Genomic DNA, 17911 nt, shown 5'->3' with positions numbered 1-17911 from the left:
ACCATTTACATCCTATTGAATATTTTTTCTGTAAAATTAAATAACTTTGATTTAATGCTAAAAAATATATGTTTTTATCAATTTTTACTTATTTATTCCCATTGTGTGCAATGCTCTCTCTCTCTTTGCTGCCAGAAGAACCTGAATTTCCTCACAGTGGAACAAACAGTTTATCTTTTCTTATCATAGCCAATAAACCCCTCCATGACAGCGTGTGACAAGTGAATACTTGAGGCAGATATGCAAATAATGTTCCCAACTCTGAAGAAACTAACAATCAAGGACGATATATACAGTATACTTTAAAAGGACGGTGTGGAAGAACTTGAAAGGTCTGCACAGTTCTGGGTTATGGAAAGCCATTTGAACATGAAGTCGATACTCGTGATATTAAACATAGTTAAGCTCTACTAGTACTCACATTTGGATTATATAAATAATAAGACAGTCATCAACATCCCCCACCAGATTGGTTCTCATAACTCACAACCTTTTCCTTAATGTAATTTGTGTATATATATATATATACACAAAAGTAAATATATCAGAATATAAAATTACTAACCATCGTAAACGTTTTCTAAGAAAAGCTGTCCCCTATGTAGATACCTCGAACAGAGTAAAGAAAGATGGAACAAGGGAAATAACTCCGCACTTCTCAGTTTCGAACTCCATCAAGGTATTGATACCCTGAAGCCACACACCGAATTTGGTTATCGTATCTTAAAGTTTCTAAGAAAATCTGTCCCCTTTGAAGATACCTCGAATAGAGTAAAAAAAAAAACGGAACAAGGGCAATAACGCCGGAAAAAAAATTGCCCGCTTCTCATTTTCAAACTCCATCAAGGTACTGATACCCTGAAGCCACACATCAAATTTGGTTAACCCATCTTAAACAGTTTCTGAGAAAAGCTGTCCCCTTTAACTCAGACGGACGGACGGACGCACGGATCTCAAACCTATATCCCCCTTCCACATTTTGTGGTAGGGGATAATAATACATTTTATTTATAATGCATTTTACATTTAAATCAAATATCAAAGTGCGACAATTTTGGTTTACTAGTGCGCAAGTAAACTTTACCAGTGAAGCAAAAAGTGCTACTAGTCGTACTAGTAAACATTATTGAGGAGGCCGGGAAAAGCAAATTCAAGCTTGCAATTTGCTTTTGAAAACATTACAACCAATCGGGTTGTTTTTTTGGTTATAACCCCTCCAAATTCATTTGCATTAGGTCTACTAGTTACTATTTTGGCTTTTTTAGTAGACTGAAAACAAAATACTTGTGATTACTAGTCGTACTAAATATTTAAGGTTTTTGGTTCACTAGTGCATGAATAGACCGTACTAGTAAAGCTAAATCATACCGTTTCCTTACACTTATTTACAATGGGACTCTTTCAAATATGTGTTATCACTCATTCCATCATATACTGTATATGCTCTATATTTGATTTTCATAGTATTCTGAGCAAAACGTTCAAATCGGCCAAAAGGGCGTACTTGGATTCAGAAATAAGAGAATGGGGGTACTTGAGCCAAAAAAGTTTGAGAACCACTGTACTAGGAGTACTGGTAAAGCTACCAACATCATTTAAGCCTACTAGTACTACCAAATCTCAGCACTATTAGACCTTAATTATGGCTGATATCAAATGTAGTTAAATTGGCTTTCACGTCAGGTTCAACCTGAGCAGAAGACCTTTGGTAGGATTCCTATCAGATAGTGAGGTACTGTATCTAAGTGATCACCAATGCACTTTTAGAAGAACATTATAAAGATCTCGTGAATACTTTCCAAAACATTGTGGGGAAAAATAGTCTCAGAGGAGTTTAATGATGACATGTTCTCCAACTCCATAATCAAGCAATACCAACACTTTTGGCAACATTGCGAATAACTCACATTTCCTGCACACATTGACTAATGTCTCAGTATTTTACTAGCTGTAAAACATTTAGCTGGAGGTTTGAGTGCAAACACTGAACAAGCATTTGAGCCATTCGTCATGGTTGTGCTTTCATTTTACTTTTTTTTTTTTCAGTCATCCAGCTCCAGACCAAAGTGCATGTAGAGATCTCGCGTGGTGGCCCCCCTTATAGCAGCTGCAAGACACACAGATTACAGGGTCAACACACTGCATTCTTCTTTTCAAACAATCTGCAAAACACTGAACAGACACAGGGACAGTTACAACACCATGCATGAACACAATGAAGTGGAGATGCTAAAAAGCAGTCAGTTTTATCAATTGATGTTTCCAAAAAAGTTATGCACAATCTATATCAAAAGATACATAAATTCAAGGCTAAACACAGCGACAAAGGCTGAAAGAAGAAACTGGAAAGGATTTGTGTGAACACTCTCAAACAGTGCATCTTATTTTCTTCTTTTTGTTTGTTTGTCTAATAGTGTTCCAAATATACCCGATAAAAATTTAAGTTGCAAAAAAAAAAAAAGGATACAGAAATGGATATATTTATCTTTTTAGTTGAATGTTGACATAAGTTTTTTTTTAAACTATAAACAAATGTATAAAATGCACGTTATCGGAGAACTTGAAGCTTTGAAATGTCTCTCGTTCTTATACATATCAGTGAAGAAAATACATGAAGGAACCTAAAAAAGGAAGTACAAAAATTTGGGAAGAAACAAATCCAGCCCTGGAATCATCACAGGTGACAGGACTTAGATGAGCAAACTGCTTCTCTCGTCTCCTTTTTCGGCATGTACAAAAAAAAAAAAATTGTAAATGTGAAAGTGAATGTAACCATGTCAAAAAAATAAACTGAATAAAAAAAAAAAATCATCAGTGTTTATGGTCTTCCAGGGAAACCTATGGTTCCAGAAAATTAATAAAAAAAACAAAGGCTATGTTGTCATATTGAAAAAAGCTGACACTGTATAAAATATTTTGAGCCAAAATACCATATTACTTTGTTTTGAGCTGATAACTTGGACATGATTACAAGTTCTATGCACCATTTACATCTTTTTGTAAAATAAGTTTGAAATAATGCATGTTTTGTTTTTCATTTTCACTTATTCATTCCCATTGTGTGCATTGCTCGCTCTCTCTCTCTCTCTCTCTCTCTCTCTTTGCGAACAGAACAACCTGAATTTCCTCACGGTGGAACTAAAAAACGTTAAAAGTATCAGTTTCTCTCAATTTTCTGTAGGTTGTAACATCCTCAAGTGGGCCGGCCTATTTATATAACCACAGTTTGAGTCCATATTTTTGGGATCAGACCTTGGAAGGGGGGAGGGCAGATTTGTTGCACTGCTGTGTGTGTTATTCCTTTCACTATCCCAGCTTGAAAATGTGTCGAAATGTTGCTGCTAAAAAAAAAAAAAAAAAAAAAAAAAAGAAACAAAAACGTCCTTGAGATGATTACACATACAGTAATATCCTTTGTCTGAACTTGTAGTTACAAATGACAAATTAAATGTTTCAGAGCAATGTTTGGTAGTGAGATGACATTAGAAGGTACAGACTGTCTTTGCAAAAAAAAAGTGACAGTGATGACAATTCTGATGCAAAATGGGCAGACACGGGTCGGAGACAATAGGACAGTTGTGTATAGACACTTCTCCATCACTCCACCATCTTCCCACAACAGCATACATTGCAATAGCCACAGCGTTTAAAGCAAGACTTGTTCAAACACTGTAATTGTGTGTTTGTGTTGCGAGGAAGAAAAAGAAAAAGGCAGAGCCAAGGATGATGGCCAGCATTTGTATTCAGACTACGGCCTGACAGAGGTTGTGATTGTGTGTCAGTGTGTGATTGTGACTAATGGAAAAAGGCCGTCATTGTGTCAGAGGGGAAACGCCACCTCCGTTGGCCAAGAGGTCACTATCAGCTCAACTCTGCACTGTACTAAGAATTTAAAGAGATGGCACCATTAATACAATAAGCCACTGCCATTGGTCCAGCATTGAATCAAGTTATCAGACCAATAAAATGTTTTAATGTGCAACCTAAGGTAAGAAAATGACACATAGAAGACATGACGTAGTTAAGACAATATTTATCTTTACATTGTGTCAAAATGCTCTTTAGGTAGAGGAAAAGTCAAACAAATTTAAAACCTGTAACTATAAATCATTGTGTACAAACTTGATCCCTATCCAGAACAGACTATGACTAAATAAACACAGTTTGGGGATATAGTACAATTTAAGAGTGCACAGATAATGTATAAAGTAAAAAATAAACGGCTATCTGTAAACATATAAACACACTTGAAAACCCTCGGCCTGACATTTGAAAAATCCTCAAAACATTAACTGTCACAAAAAATAATTTCCATTGATTTACTGTGACCAAGGTAAGCACTTCAGTGAATTTATAGTTGGAAACGGTTCATCCATTACATTCATAATACCAGTAGGGGAATAAAACATTATTAAATATGATTACTCACCCGTTTATGCATACAATTTTATTAAGTAGTTGTTTCTGTGACAAAGATAAAAAATGTTGCCACTAATCAAGAGCCCTGAGTGAAGGTCACCTTACAGCAAGGTATCAATGGTCCACCTGCTTTCCTTCTTTAAAATCAGTCCATGACAAAGTTTTTTTCAAAATCCTCAAAAACGCTGTTTTTTCAACAAAAATTGTCTGACTGGAAAATGTTCTTCATTACCTAGAATCACCATATTAGTACCAATGTTTTGATGCATGAATTGCTGCTGGGTTTTAGATTCAGATTTACACCTACATAAAATGTCAGAGTCCAAAATAGAGACTTTAAAAAAAAAAAAAAGACCTATTTATGCCAAAAAATTATCAATCATCAATCGGAAGATTTTTAGCACTAATCTAAAGCCCTGAGTGAAGGTCACCTTCCAGCAAGGTATCAATGGTTCACCTCCTTTCCTTCTTTAAAATCAGTCCATGACAAAAATCGATCGACCGGATTTTTTTTTTTCATTACCTGGAATCCCTCCAGTGGTACCAATGTTTTGGTGTGAGAATGGTTGATGGGTATTGCATTAAAAGACCTACACCACTCTACACACACAGACAGATGGACAGACGACAAACTGATAATACTCTTTGGCCGAGGGTAAAAATTCTTCACAGACAGACAGAGGGGTTAGAACTTTACAGGGACTAAACTTGAAACTGGGGGCTGGACGATATTAACCATAACTCATATCTTGATAACTTTTTTTTCTCAAAATGACGATATACGATATAGATATCAATAATTTTAAATAAAAATCTGACCAGAAAGACAATTCAGGGTTATATTTGCAGATCAAAAATCCCACACAAGCTGATTTATTAACAAACAGCTGCACAATAATGTGCCACTTTTGGCTTTTACTCCTCTATGAGGCAGCACGTGTGAGTGAGTTGTGTAGTGTGGATGTTTAGATGAAGATATGGGTTAAAACGCACTCAGTGATTCATCTAACTGTCTAACTTTCATGCTGTTCTGAGAAGTAGAGAAAGCATCAACTCCTAAAACAAGTATTTTAAAACAAAATAAGCTATAAATATTTATATATCGATATAAGCAATACTGTCATTTTTTTACATCACCAAAATAAAAAAACTCGATGCATATTGAATCTCGATATATCGCCCAGCCCTACTTGAAACAACAGTATGCTCTAACTAATTAGAGGATGTACTTTTTGCGGCAGCTGAAGAAGTTCAGTCTGCCAACAAAGATGATGGTGAACTTCTACAGCTCCATCATCCAGTCCATCCTCTGCTCCTCCATCACCATCTGGTACGCTGCAGCTACGGCCAAGGACAAGGCCAGACTGCAGCGTATCATCCACTCTGCAGAGAAGGTCATCGGCTGCAATCTGCCCTCCCTCCAGGACCTGTACGCCTCCAGGATTTTGAGGCGTGCAGGAAAGATTGTGGCCGACCCCTCCCACCCCGGTCATAAACTGTTTCAATCTCTCCCTTCTGGTAGGAGGTTTCGGTCCATCAGGACCAGAACCTCCAGACACAAAAACAGCTTCTTTCCCTCTGCCACCATCCACATGAACACACCCCAAGTCACCCACTGAACCCCCCCCCCCCCCCCCCCCCCCCCCCCACCCGATCACCACCTCCACCAGCTTGATACCTGCTGCACTGTATATATATATATATATTTATATTTATATTTATCCTATTTATCCTTTATTCTCTATCTATCCTTTATTTATCCCTCATCCTTTATATTTATCATTATTATTATTATTATTGTTGCTGGGTTGTGCTTTGTTGTTCTGTTTTTATTTCTTTTATTTCTTTTTGTTGCTTGTTTTGTGCACCAACCACCAAGTCAAATTCCTTGTACTGTCCTCAAAACTGTACATGGCAAATAAAACATTTCTGATTCTGATTCTGATTCTGATTCTAATTATGAAAAGTATGTGTATTTCCATTTGTGGGGTTGTTTTGTGGAACGATCTTGATGAAACAATTAAAGAAAGTATGAATATAATGCATTTTTTTAAAAATGTACAAAAGATATATCTTTGAAAAGTACAGAAATGAAGGAGAAATCTCACAGATGTTAATTGCGCCTGTGCATTTTGTTTGTTTTTGTTCTGTTTTTCTTAATATCTCGATTGGGAATATTTATTTGTATTGTTGATTTAGTTTATTTCATTGGATTTCATAGAGATTTCTGTTGAGATTTGTTTTTGTCTATTTTTTTTAATTTGTTCATTAGAAATGAAAAAAACATTAAAAAAAACTGAAAATTAGTTTCAATGGTACAGGTCGGTTTAACAGGGTCCCACCATGTTAATAGACATCTGTACTTAACAATTTTGAATCAAGTGGTAGAACAACAATATAAATATGAAGACTAAGAGTTTTTAAGTTATGGCAATAAATAGTAAAGCCTGTTGGCTGTAAAAGCTGCCCTTATGTTTCTATCTAGTGGTCGTGATGGGAATTACAAGCACAGTATATTCATCTCCCTTTGCTATTATAAGACATTTTAATCTTTCACTTATAAAATAATACATTTGCAAAATGACAAATAAAACTATAGCAAAAAGGTTAAACACAATATAATGGAATAATTCACATACAGATGACTCATTTAGCTGCAGTAGCTTTGAGAGATAACACTGCTGTGGATGGTCTAGGACAGGGGTCATCAACACGGAGCCCACAGGCCCTGGGGTAGCCCGCATGGACCAAGTGACGTCCCCCTTAGCCCTGTTCTAACAGCAGCACTTGTCACCAGTTAACTCCATATATACTGTAAATATGATTTACCAGGCTTCAAACTCAAAGATCAATTCAGATGGCAGATGTAGTAATAATAATAATAATAATAATAATAATAATAATAATAATAATAATAAGAATAATGGCTTGGATTTATATAGCGCTTTCTTTGAGGAGATTCAAAGCGCGTTACAGAAAGCATTATTCATTCACACCAGTCACTCACACAGTCATACCGGTGGTGGTAAGCTACAATGTAGCCACAGCTGCCCTAGGGCAGACTGACAGAGGCGTGGCTGCCATTTCGCACCTAAGGCCCCTTTGACCACCACCAACATTCATGCACAATTCATACAAGGCAATGTGGGTAAAGTGCCTTGCCCAAGGACACAACGACAATTACTCGGTTAAAGCGGGATTTGAACCCCCAACCCTTCAGTTACTGGACAACCCACTCTACCACTGAGCCATGGTCACCCCAGTAGAGTAAAATACTGCTGCACTTGACATGTTTTTGTACTAAATTTACTATCCTAAAATGTTTATTTTCACGGAAACATTGAGAGAAATGTGTTCAAGTATTGCAGATGTGATTTCAAGATTTTGATGTTTTTTCCTAAAAATAAATAAATAAACAGAATTTTTTAAAAGTAAGTGGAGTTTTATACAATCTTACATAATTGTTCAAATGTAAGAACATGTTTTGGTTAGTAAAAGTTAGTGGTTCGTAAAATAGGAACATGATGATTCCCAATGAAATGTTGGTTGTGGTCATTTGAAAATGAAACAATGGCATAAATTAAAGAGAAATAAAGAATTTGCGTGTTGAAACTGAAGTATTTCCACCTTTTAATTAGATGCAAAGTCTGTCTTCATTATCCGTCCCTCTACTTACAGTGAAATTGGGAAATTGTAGTATTTCTGTGTGTATCAAACTGGTAGCCATTCAGATTATTCAGCAATTTTGAAGTAGCGCACGGTTTCAGAAAGGTTAATGACCCCTGATCTAGGAACTATCTTAGGTTTTAATTTGAGAGAGCTGAACATAATCAGTGATATAATCAGTGCCTAAAGCAGTAGGATACTGAAAAAATAGTTTTAATAATAAATCTAAAGTAATTTCTCTCACCAATTCTACCCAGGAGAGACTGTCCTATATCCTTTATGTCGTTGTATTCATGCAGCATATCGATCTGGTGCTCCAGCTCTTCTACTCTACATCCCCTGCAGAAAGAAATACAACTCCTTTCAGATAAAAGGAGAACAAATGTATGTTTTGTGTAGCACCAACCATTAACATTACATTGAGATGACACTACATATTTAACCTCAACTCCAACCATTTAAATACCAACCCTAAAACAAACACAGCTGTACTCACTCAGCCTCCAGCTGTGCTATTTCAGCATCCAACTGGTCTCTGGTCCTCTGCAGCTCTGCCACCTCCTCTGCAGGGCTAATCTGGGCTCTCTGGGTGACTTGAAGCTGACAGGTGCATATCAAACAGCCATAATAAAGGAGGAATTTATAATTATGATTATTCTAACCTGGAGCAAAGATGGAGGGGAATCACTTACAGGTGACTTGAACTTGGAGTGAACGCTCTTAGGCTTTGATAATGGAGTTCTATATGAGAGAAAGCATGTTTTGGTTTAATACATGTTTGTTTTCATAAATTACATTGCAAAAAGCAGAATCAAATAAGCAAAATATGTAAATTTTTTGACTTGGTGAAAAAAAAAAAGAAGAAGAAAGACTTGGCCAATTGCAACAATATACATATTTATGTTCTCCCTGGTTACAATATAAATCCTCCATGTCATTTTCCATTCCTTCTCTTGCCTGGCATATATATTGTCAAGGGTATGAGCTGTATTGCGAGAGCGAGGCAGTCAAATAAAAATAAAAAATACACAATTTATTACAGCCTACACAGCAGATTGTTGTTTGTTTTTATTATTTTTTTCATAGGCAGTGGCTGTCAATACGTAATACAAATCCATATACCGGCATTCTATATGTACGCAACGCCCCTCATTGGCCAGTTTAGGTCACATGCACCTATCACCTTAAACTGGCCAATGAGACGCTACGCACTTGTACTTCGGTTAGTATTAAAACATCAACTACGTTACGGACAAACTAACCCTAACCCACGTTACGGACTAACTAACCCTAACCTACGTTACGGACTAACTAACCCTAACCCACGTTACGGACTAACTAACCCTAACCCACGTTACGGACTAACTAACCCTAACCCACGTTACGGACTAACTAACCCTAACCCACGTTACGGACTAACTAACCCTAACCCACGTTACGGACTAACTAACCCTAACCCACGTTACGGACTAACTAACCCTAACCTACGTTACGGACTAATTAACCCTAACCTACGTTACGGACTAACTAAACCTCACCCACGTTACGGACTAACTAATCCTAACACTAACGTACGTTACAAACGAACTAACCCTAACCTACATTACTAACTAATCCTAATGTACGTTACGAACTAACTAACCCTAACGTACATTATGGACTAACTGTAACCCTCAACTACGTTACGGACTAACTAACCCTAACCGCATGGAATGGTCACGTGACTTCCGGTAACGTCATCTTTCGTAAGGATAGAATGCCAGTATATGGATACGTATTACATACTAGGAGACACTTAGTTGTTTATATTCCCTTTGAATTGAAAATGTTACACCCAGAGTAACTATGTCTAGAGTTAGAATAAAATAAAAGCATGGTTATTTTAACATTATTTCATTATTTCTTAGTTGTTAATATGTCATGTGTCCTATGGAGAATACACGCCGAAATAAAGTTTGAAGATGATAACGACTTTTTTTTTTTTTGTATCCTTATCGCAAACCTATTATTGTCTATCGTATCGTATCGTATCGTGAACTCATTGCATTGCAAATCTAACTCACTGAGTGAATTTGGGTGTTGAGTCATTTATTTAATCTAATCACAGTTTGTGATTGACAAATAAAATATCGCTAAAATTAATGACTGGTAAGTGTCGCATACATCTTAAATTACAAACATCTCTACAGCCTGAACCCAATGCTATCTACAGATATGCTATAGTTACCTTTTAAGCGCTTTTGCCGAGTCGGTACTGTCTGGTGTGGAAACAGGAGGCTGGTGTGCACTAGCCTGGCTTTCAGCACACGGCTCTGTAGTAGTATTCATACTTATTTTTTCTCAAATATCTGTCAAAAAGCCTACGATTGATTAGCGGCCATGAAACAGCTGCAGCTACTGCAGCTGCCACTAAAACAGGAAGTTTAGAGTTCGCGGCTGAGGGTAAACAGAAATATGATTGGACCGTGAAGGTAGGAGGCGGGACTTTGAGAAGATCAGTAACCAAGACGACAAGGCCCCCCGACAATCAAAGACGCACTTATAAGAACCCTTAAAAATACATTGTATCATAATTTGAAACCAAGTAAATATATTGCTTTAAAAAAAAGAAAGAAAGAAAAAATAAATAAAAATAGATCACGAGGTTGGCTAGTACAGCTGAACATTTTCTTGTTGTTGTTGTGTAGATTATTCTAAAGATAAATTAAAATATAATAATAATAATAATAATAATAATAATAATAATAATAATAATAATAATAATAATAATAAACAAACTGAAATTTACCTAAACTACAACATTTACATATTTTGATGATACAATTTTTTTTTAAATTTTTTTTAATTTGTAACAAAAGACAAAAAAGTTGTGATAAATAGCAGTTATGGCTAATAACTTTCTTTCTTACAGAGTTGTTGTTGTTCTTGTTGATACAGTCAGTATTGTTAATTCTTCATAATATTTTAATAAAATGTTGAGCCTGAATTCGATTCATTTAATCAGTGTAAACGTGTGTATTTCCCCTTAAAACAAGCAGATGGCAGTAAAGCTCTGCTTAATCTTCTTTCTTTGTTTTTTTTCTTCTTTTTTTTTATTTAATCTGATCTCCTTTTACAACACTTCTATGTGCCCGCCTGTCTGAGTCAGCCCACACACTTCCAAATGAAAAGAATATTGCATAATAATGAGAAGAGTGACACTGTAGCATATATTTGAGAGCTAATGTAAACGATGCTCTCTGTGGAGGCTTTACTAATCAAGCTGCAAAGCCACAGGCACTCTAAATCTACATCAGCTGTGGATTAATAAAGGAAAAGGTCACACACACACACACACACACACACACACATGTTCTTTTTTCATACTGAGGCCATATTTTTTTTTTCTACTTCATTTAATTAGGACAGTACAAAATAAAGATGAAAAGGATTTCAGACTCTTCAGATTATAAATACAATTAGCAGCACAAACACAAAAGGATGCTAAAAGCATAAAAAGGGGAACAGTCATGTATCTAAGGAGGCTTATATTAGTGCAAAGAAGACGTAAAAAATGTCCATTCTTTGATGGCATTGGGATTCATCGATTATTTATCAGTTGCTACAGAGACGGAGAGGGTGAGATATGAAAAATTCAGGCAAAAGCATTGGCCTTAGCTCCTTTAAAAAAAATAATAAATAAAGAAATAAAAAAGCGTATACACACAAAGAGCTGCCAGTGATGGCCTCCAGTGTGTGTGTGTGTGTGTGTGTGTGTGTGTGTTGTCTACTTTCTGCATGTTTTTAACAGAAAAGTTATTTTTTATATTTGCAGCAACAATGTTTTATGCTATCCACCTTATTTCTCGGACCATCACTCTAACCAAGGTGGATATCCTTTTTTTAATTTTTTTTTATTTTTATGTATTTTTATTTCGGACAAACAACAATTGAATACCATAATAACCAAAATATACAATAATGCTAAAATAATTCCTAAACTCTCATACACCCCATTAAATATAATTTGTCAGAAAAGGAAAAGGAAGAAGCAAAGGCTTTTCATGTCCTAAACAAAGTACTGATTTTTAATTTAGTGTGTGAGAGTGAGACACTTTTATTTATTTATTTATTCATTCATTCATTCATTCATTCATTCATTCATTCATTCATTCATTCATTCATTCATTCATTCATTCATTCATTTATTTATTTATTTATTTATTTATTTATTTATTTATTTATTTATTCATTCATTCATTCATTCATTCATTCATTCATTTATTTATTTATTATTTGTTTCATGGACTTTGCATCACGCTGGTAGAGGAACAGTTGCTACCACAGTGCTGTGAAAAAGGCCAACAATAATAATAATGAATAATAATAAAGTGTTAATTGTTAATTAGGAAAGGTTTTTGGCCTACGAGTAACAATAACTTGATATTACATTTTCATTCATTAGGAAACGGACACTTCTCCAACTATCGCTGTCATCTTCCTTCAGTTTTTACCAGCACAAAATGATGATTCATTCAATTCTTATTTGCTTTGTTTATTTTTATTTTTTATTTTTTATTTTTTTTTTAACATTTTAAAAAAAAAAAGAGATGACTTTGGAATAACTATGGTTTTATTCATTGATTTTTAATTATCCATGTCTATATAAAGTGTGGATTTAAAATGTGCGTTACTTTTGGAAATTGTTAAAGTGTTTGTTCATTTTCTAAGATTTTCCTAAGAAAATGTCCTTCACTCCTCAAGGGGCAGAAAAAAAAAAACCAAAAAAAGCATGACTTTTACAAAGCACTAAGGTACCAAAATGTTACAGCCACTCCAAACTGAAAAAGCTTCTCAAATGTTCCCAGACAGCAGCATGAAAAAGGCTAAAAGGAGAGGTGGAGCCACAGTGGAATAAATAGTGAAATCTGCCTCTTGCAGACTGTCTAAATCCACTGAATGCACACCGCTGGCACACATACACGATGTCTGCCCCACAACAACAAAAAGATTTGTTATTATGACTCTGCAGGAATGCTTGTGTGAAAGGAAAATTTGCTGACTTTGCAAGAATTTGCAGGACTTCCCATGCACCCTCTGATAAAAGCATGACATGTTTTTCTCTCATTCTGTGTATCTTTGGTGTCATTTTAAGTATTTTTGTTGTTATTGTGTGTATTTATATGTCATTTTGTGTGTTTTCAGAGTAATTTTGTGTTGTTTTGTTGCCCTTCTGCATATTTTTCTTTCTTTTTGTGTTTTATTTGGGCATTTTTGCTGTCCTTTATTGTATTACTCAATCATTTTAGTGTCTTTGAAGTCATTTTGCATATTTTGGTTGTCCTTTTCTGTAAGTCTGTCATTTTGTGTGTTTTGGGAGTAATTTTTACATTTATTTGTTGGCCTTTTGTGTATTTTTCTGTCATTTTGTGTAGTTTTGTTGTGCTATTGTATGTTTTTCTGTCTTTTTGTGTTTCATTGGGGTAATTTTCTTTATTTTTGCTGTCCTTTCATTGCATTACTATTTCATTGTGCGTGTCTTTGGAGTCATTTTGTTTATTTTTGTTGTCCTTTTCTGTATGCCTCAATTATTTTGTGTTTTTTTGCTCTCATTGTCTGTATTGCTCTGTCAATTTGTGAAGTTTTGTTGCGCTTTTGCATGTTTTTGTGTTTTACTGGGGTAATTTTCTGTATTTTTGCTGTCCTTTTATTGTATTACTATTTCATTGTGTGTGTCTTTGCAGTCATTTTGTTTGTTTTTTTGTCCTTTCTGTATGTCTCTGGCATTTTGTATTTTTGGAGTGGTTCTGTTTTCCATGTCATTTTGTGTGTCTGTAGAGTCCTTTTATGAAGCTTTGTTAACCGTTTGTGCATTTTTTTTTTTTTGTCCTTGCGTGTATTTCTGGAGTCATTTTGTACATTTAGTTTAAACAGAGGGTCCGTGTTTAGGATGGTGAAAAGAAAGATTTCTGTATGTGTTTGAGTCCAAGCTATCTTTTCTGTGCATAGTTATCTTTAGCTTTCATTTATTAACTCCAACTCAGGTTTCATCCCATGGCGTTGCATCCAATTTGTTGTGTGGTATTTAATCTTGTTAATTCATGTTCACTGCTTTACTTTAAGCTCATTTTTTAACAGAATTAGAGTTTTTAGTTTTGTAATCAAAACATGCATTTACACATACATTGGATGGATTAACATTTGGCTATATTAGTGTGGGAAAAGTTTGGCTCAGCTTAAGTTGTTATTTTTAAAATCTTGCCAAATTAAAAAAAAAAAATGTAATTAAGCGGCCACCGTCTGTACTTTCTGGTGCCATAGTATTGGAATGTACCAATGCACCTTATATTGACCTGTTTCATATGAGCTGTTTGGAAAGCCGTCTGGAAGATAAATGTATGTCTGTTTTCTGAGTGTCTAAATGGTAAAATTAGAAGAAATGTTTGGACTGAAAGCTATTTGGATTGAAAACTTGCCTGGCTGTAAAACTATAGTTTCACAAAAAGAGAAAATAGTGAATACTTCTAGAGTCAAAACTGTGCAAAAACACTCACAGGCTCTAAAAATATTTTGCACATTCCCAAATGTGTCAGTCCATGACAATACATCTCTAAAGATGCCAAGTCTTACAAGTTCCTGCCTGAACTTTGTACAAACTCGCATTTGTCCTGCATATCCTAATATCATTACTTATATTTTATACTAGAAAGTAAAAAAAAATAATAATGAAAAAAATGTTGGTTTCCTGTTTTGCATGGAACACTTTGTGACAGTAATTCACCATCACAGTGCTTGCTTTCTCTGTATGTTTAAAGGTGCGGTCCGCAACTCTCAGAGCCCTCTCTCCCCCTCCCTCCCCGCTGCTCTCTTGCCCTGCCTCCAAACTTTCCAAAGTCCCTCCCTCAAAGGAGCAAACAAGCTAACGCTAGTCTGACAACAACATCACAGTAATATAACATGCTCTGTTAAAAGCCTATTACTGCAGCGAGCACTTGTCTCTCTCATTTGTGCACACACCTGGGCAGCAGCAGAAACAACACAGTGTCACTTACAGCAGCCCACACAGAGGCTGCTGCGTGCACATGAACAACACATGCACTACAGAGTTCTAGTGTAACAATTACAAATCAAATTTAATGTAAATCAAGCAGCAGTAATTACCTTTCAAGCAGAAAGTCAACAATTCCATCTTCTACTCCTCCAGACAATGAACTGTAAAAAAGACGGCGCAATTGCTTCGGGAAAGGGGCGGGGCCTGTGAGCAATAGCTGTCAGACAGCCCATCAAACACAATCCTGGCTCTTATTGGTTGTTTTTGCTCGGTCGTGGTGCATTCTGGCAATCTGCCAAAGGCTGCAGGAGCAAACTACTGTTTGATGTAAAGCTGTCCTTACATTGTGACAGCTTTAGCAAATATGACAAATAGTCACTTTTATAAGAGTTGCAGACTGCACCTTTAAGTAAGAGTTTGAATACATCCACACATGAAAGGTTTTTCATGTCTGAGCCTCTGAGTTGTATAAAGGTCGTCTCAAAAACTGCTGATTTAATGCCACAGGCTCTTATTATATAGCAGCTCGACTACACCTCCACCCGTTTATTATCCCTTTCATTAACAATGACTCATCATCTCTCTAATAACAACCTCTGTCTCTTTACTCAAATAGTTTTCACTTATTTATTTATTTATTTATTTTTTATTGAAATGGAACTTTTACCATTGTTTCACATGCAAAAATGATGCATATCCTTATGTCTGTGTAATTATGTACATTGTAACCATTATTTCATCACTTTTTAACAATTATTTTGGTATTATTATTATCAGTTCATAGCTGTTGCTTTTCCAAGAGCAAGTTTTTAAGCATAAAGGAGTTGTAAAGGCAACATTTCTGCTGTTCTCTGATTTAGACCCACAACAGTTGCTCTGCATTTATGAAGTAAACGCTGTGACGGGAATGTATATTAAAAAAAAAAAAAAAAAACCCCCCAAGGGGCGGTGTTTAGCTCAGTGGGTAGAGCGCCCGCCCCATGTACAGAGGCTATAGTTCCTCACCTGCAGCGGGTCCAGGTTCGATTCCCAGCCTGGGACCCTTTCCTGCGTGTCATTCCCTGCTCTCTCTGACCCCCTTCCTGTCAAGCAACTGTCATATAAAGGCCACTAGAGCCAAAAAAATCCTTTAAAAAAAAAAAAAAAAAAAAAAAAAAACCCATTTAATAAAGAAAAGAGCAAAGGATAAATACAACGACCCTTCTCCGCAGGAGGGGTGACGCGCTGAACTCTCAAAGAGTAAAGCAATATATTTTATAGCTGATGATGAAGAGGAAGGGGAGGGAGGGTGTGAAGGAAGGAAGGATTTTGATGGAAAATTACTGCTTCTACAGAGCTCTGCTTATCAGAGCTTTGTTATGAGACCTTGAGTAGAGATTGGTTTCTGTTGGCACTGTCTGTACTGCCAGTACGTAATCTAATCTAACGTGACTCGGCAAAGGAACAGCATTTCTGTTCAAAAGTACAATGAAGAATGCAGTCATCGTGTATAAACACATGTAAAATTGTACACATGAACGCACATTTGATGATATGATGATGATTAATATAATAATTGTCGTAACAGAGCGCAGTTTGCTTTTCAGCACTTATTTCGCTGGCGAGGTCAAGGTTAGGGCCACATTGGACGCCACAATTTCCAAAGCCTTTACTCTCTCTTTAAACTCTGCTTTAGTCTGATTGTTGTTTAAAAAACTCCATATAACATGAATGATTCAGAAAGAGGAGAAACTGAGAATAGAGTCTGTGAAGTGTTTTGTAAGAGGCCTCTTTAGTTTAGTTTACCTCCAAGGATACACAGTACTTAAAATGAGAGGATATTCCAAGAGACAAGGGTTCATTGCCCTTCATTAATGTTGTGGAAAGAAACTTAATTTTTGTTAAGACGTACGGCAACATGTGAACTGTGACATTTTCTGACACAAAGCTGCATTTAGCGTTTAAAATGATACTTACCTTTGTAGTTTGTAAAATGACAACAAACTCTCTGGGAGCCTATTTATCGATGATGTAAAAAGCCTTCGCCGAGGGTAAAGAAAACAAAGAAGAATAGGGAAAAAACACAATAACCCACAAATGGTGACGACAGTGATTCACATTAATGAAAATATAACATTACTACGTACACGCTGACTGTCAGAAAAAAAAAAAAAAAAAAAAACGTCTACAGCTTTAGTTTTTAAACACAAATAAACTAAACCCAGATAGCACGCATACGTCTCGCCAATGTCAGCATTAGATTGTGCGTCGGCATTCTACTCCTAATGCGTCATTTTGTGTGTTTTTTTCCCCTCAAATCGGTGATACCACTTAGAACTGTAAAATGTGACTTCCATGAAGCTGTTTTTGTGCTGGGGCTCTTTTGGCTATGCTGCTGAAAATACATTTATGATCAGGAAAAAGGCACAGCAGAGGATGTACTTCCTGCGTCAGCTGAGGAAGTTCAACCTGCCCCAGGAGCTGCTGACCATGTTCTACACCTCCATCATTCAGTCTGTTCTGTGCACCTCCATCACTGTCTGGTTTGGATCTACAACCAAACTAGACAGACACAGACTACAAAGGATAGTCAGGACTGCAGAAAAGATCATTGGTGTCGATCTGCCCTCCATCCAAGACTTATACCTGTCCAGGGTCAGAAAACGGGCAGGTAACATCACTGCTGACCCCTCTCACCCTGCACACAATTTGTTTAAACTCCTCCCCTCAGGCAGACGCTACAGATCACTGTACGCCAAAACAACCCGCCATAAAAACAGTGTCTTCCCCCAGGCTGTCACTCTGATCAACACTAAA

The 17911-nt window shown here is 36.2% G+C and overlaps 1 protein-coding gene across 1 annotated transcript; it reads right to left on the bottom strand.

Moving 5' to 3' along the window:
* Positions 1 to 1819: 1819 nt before the first annotated feature.
* On the bottom strand, positions 1820 to 10485 carry swi5 (SWI5 homologous recombination repair protein). Its single transcript, XM_028463303.1, has 5 exons — positions 10313 to 10485; positions 8778 to 8826; positions 8582 to 8685; positions 8330 to 8424; positions 1820 to 2107 (listed from the first exon to the last, which is right to left on the bottom strand). Exons 1-5 carry the CDS (start codon positions 10411 to 10413, stop codon positions 2043 to 2045), a joined length of 414 nt encoding a protein of 137 aa, XP_028319104.1. The 5' UTR covers positions 10414 to 10485; the 3' UTR covers positions 1820 to 2042.
* Between the last annotated feature and the right edge of the window lie 7426 nt (positions 10486 to 17911).

This window comes from Gouania willdenowi, chromosome 12 (assembly GCF_900634775.1).
Source record: "Gouania willdenowi chromosome 12, fGouWil2.1, whole genome shotgun sequence".
NCBI lineage: Eukaryota > Metazoa > Chordata > Actinopteri > Blenniiformes > Gobiesocidae > Gouania > Gouania willdenowi.
Note: the sequence above shows the minus strand (reverse complement) of the source record. Positions and strands in the feature narration are given on the sequence as shown.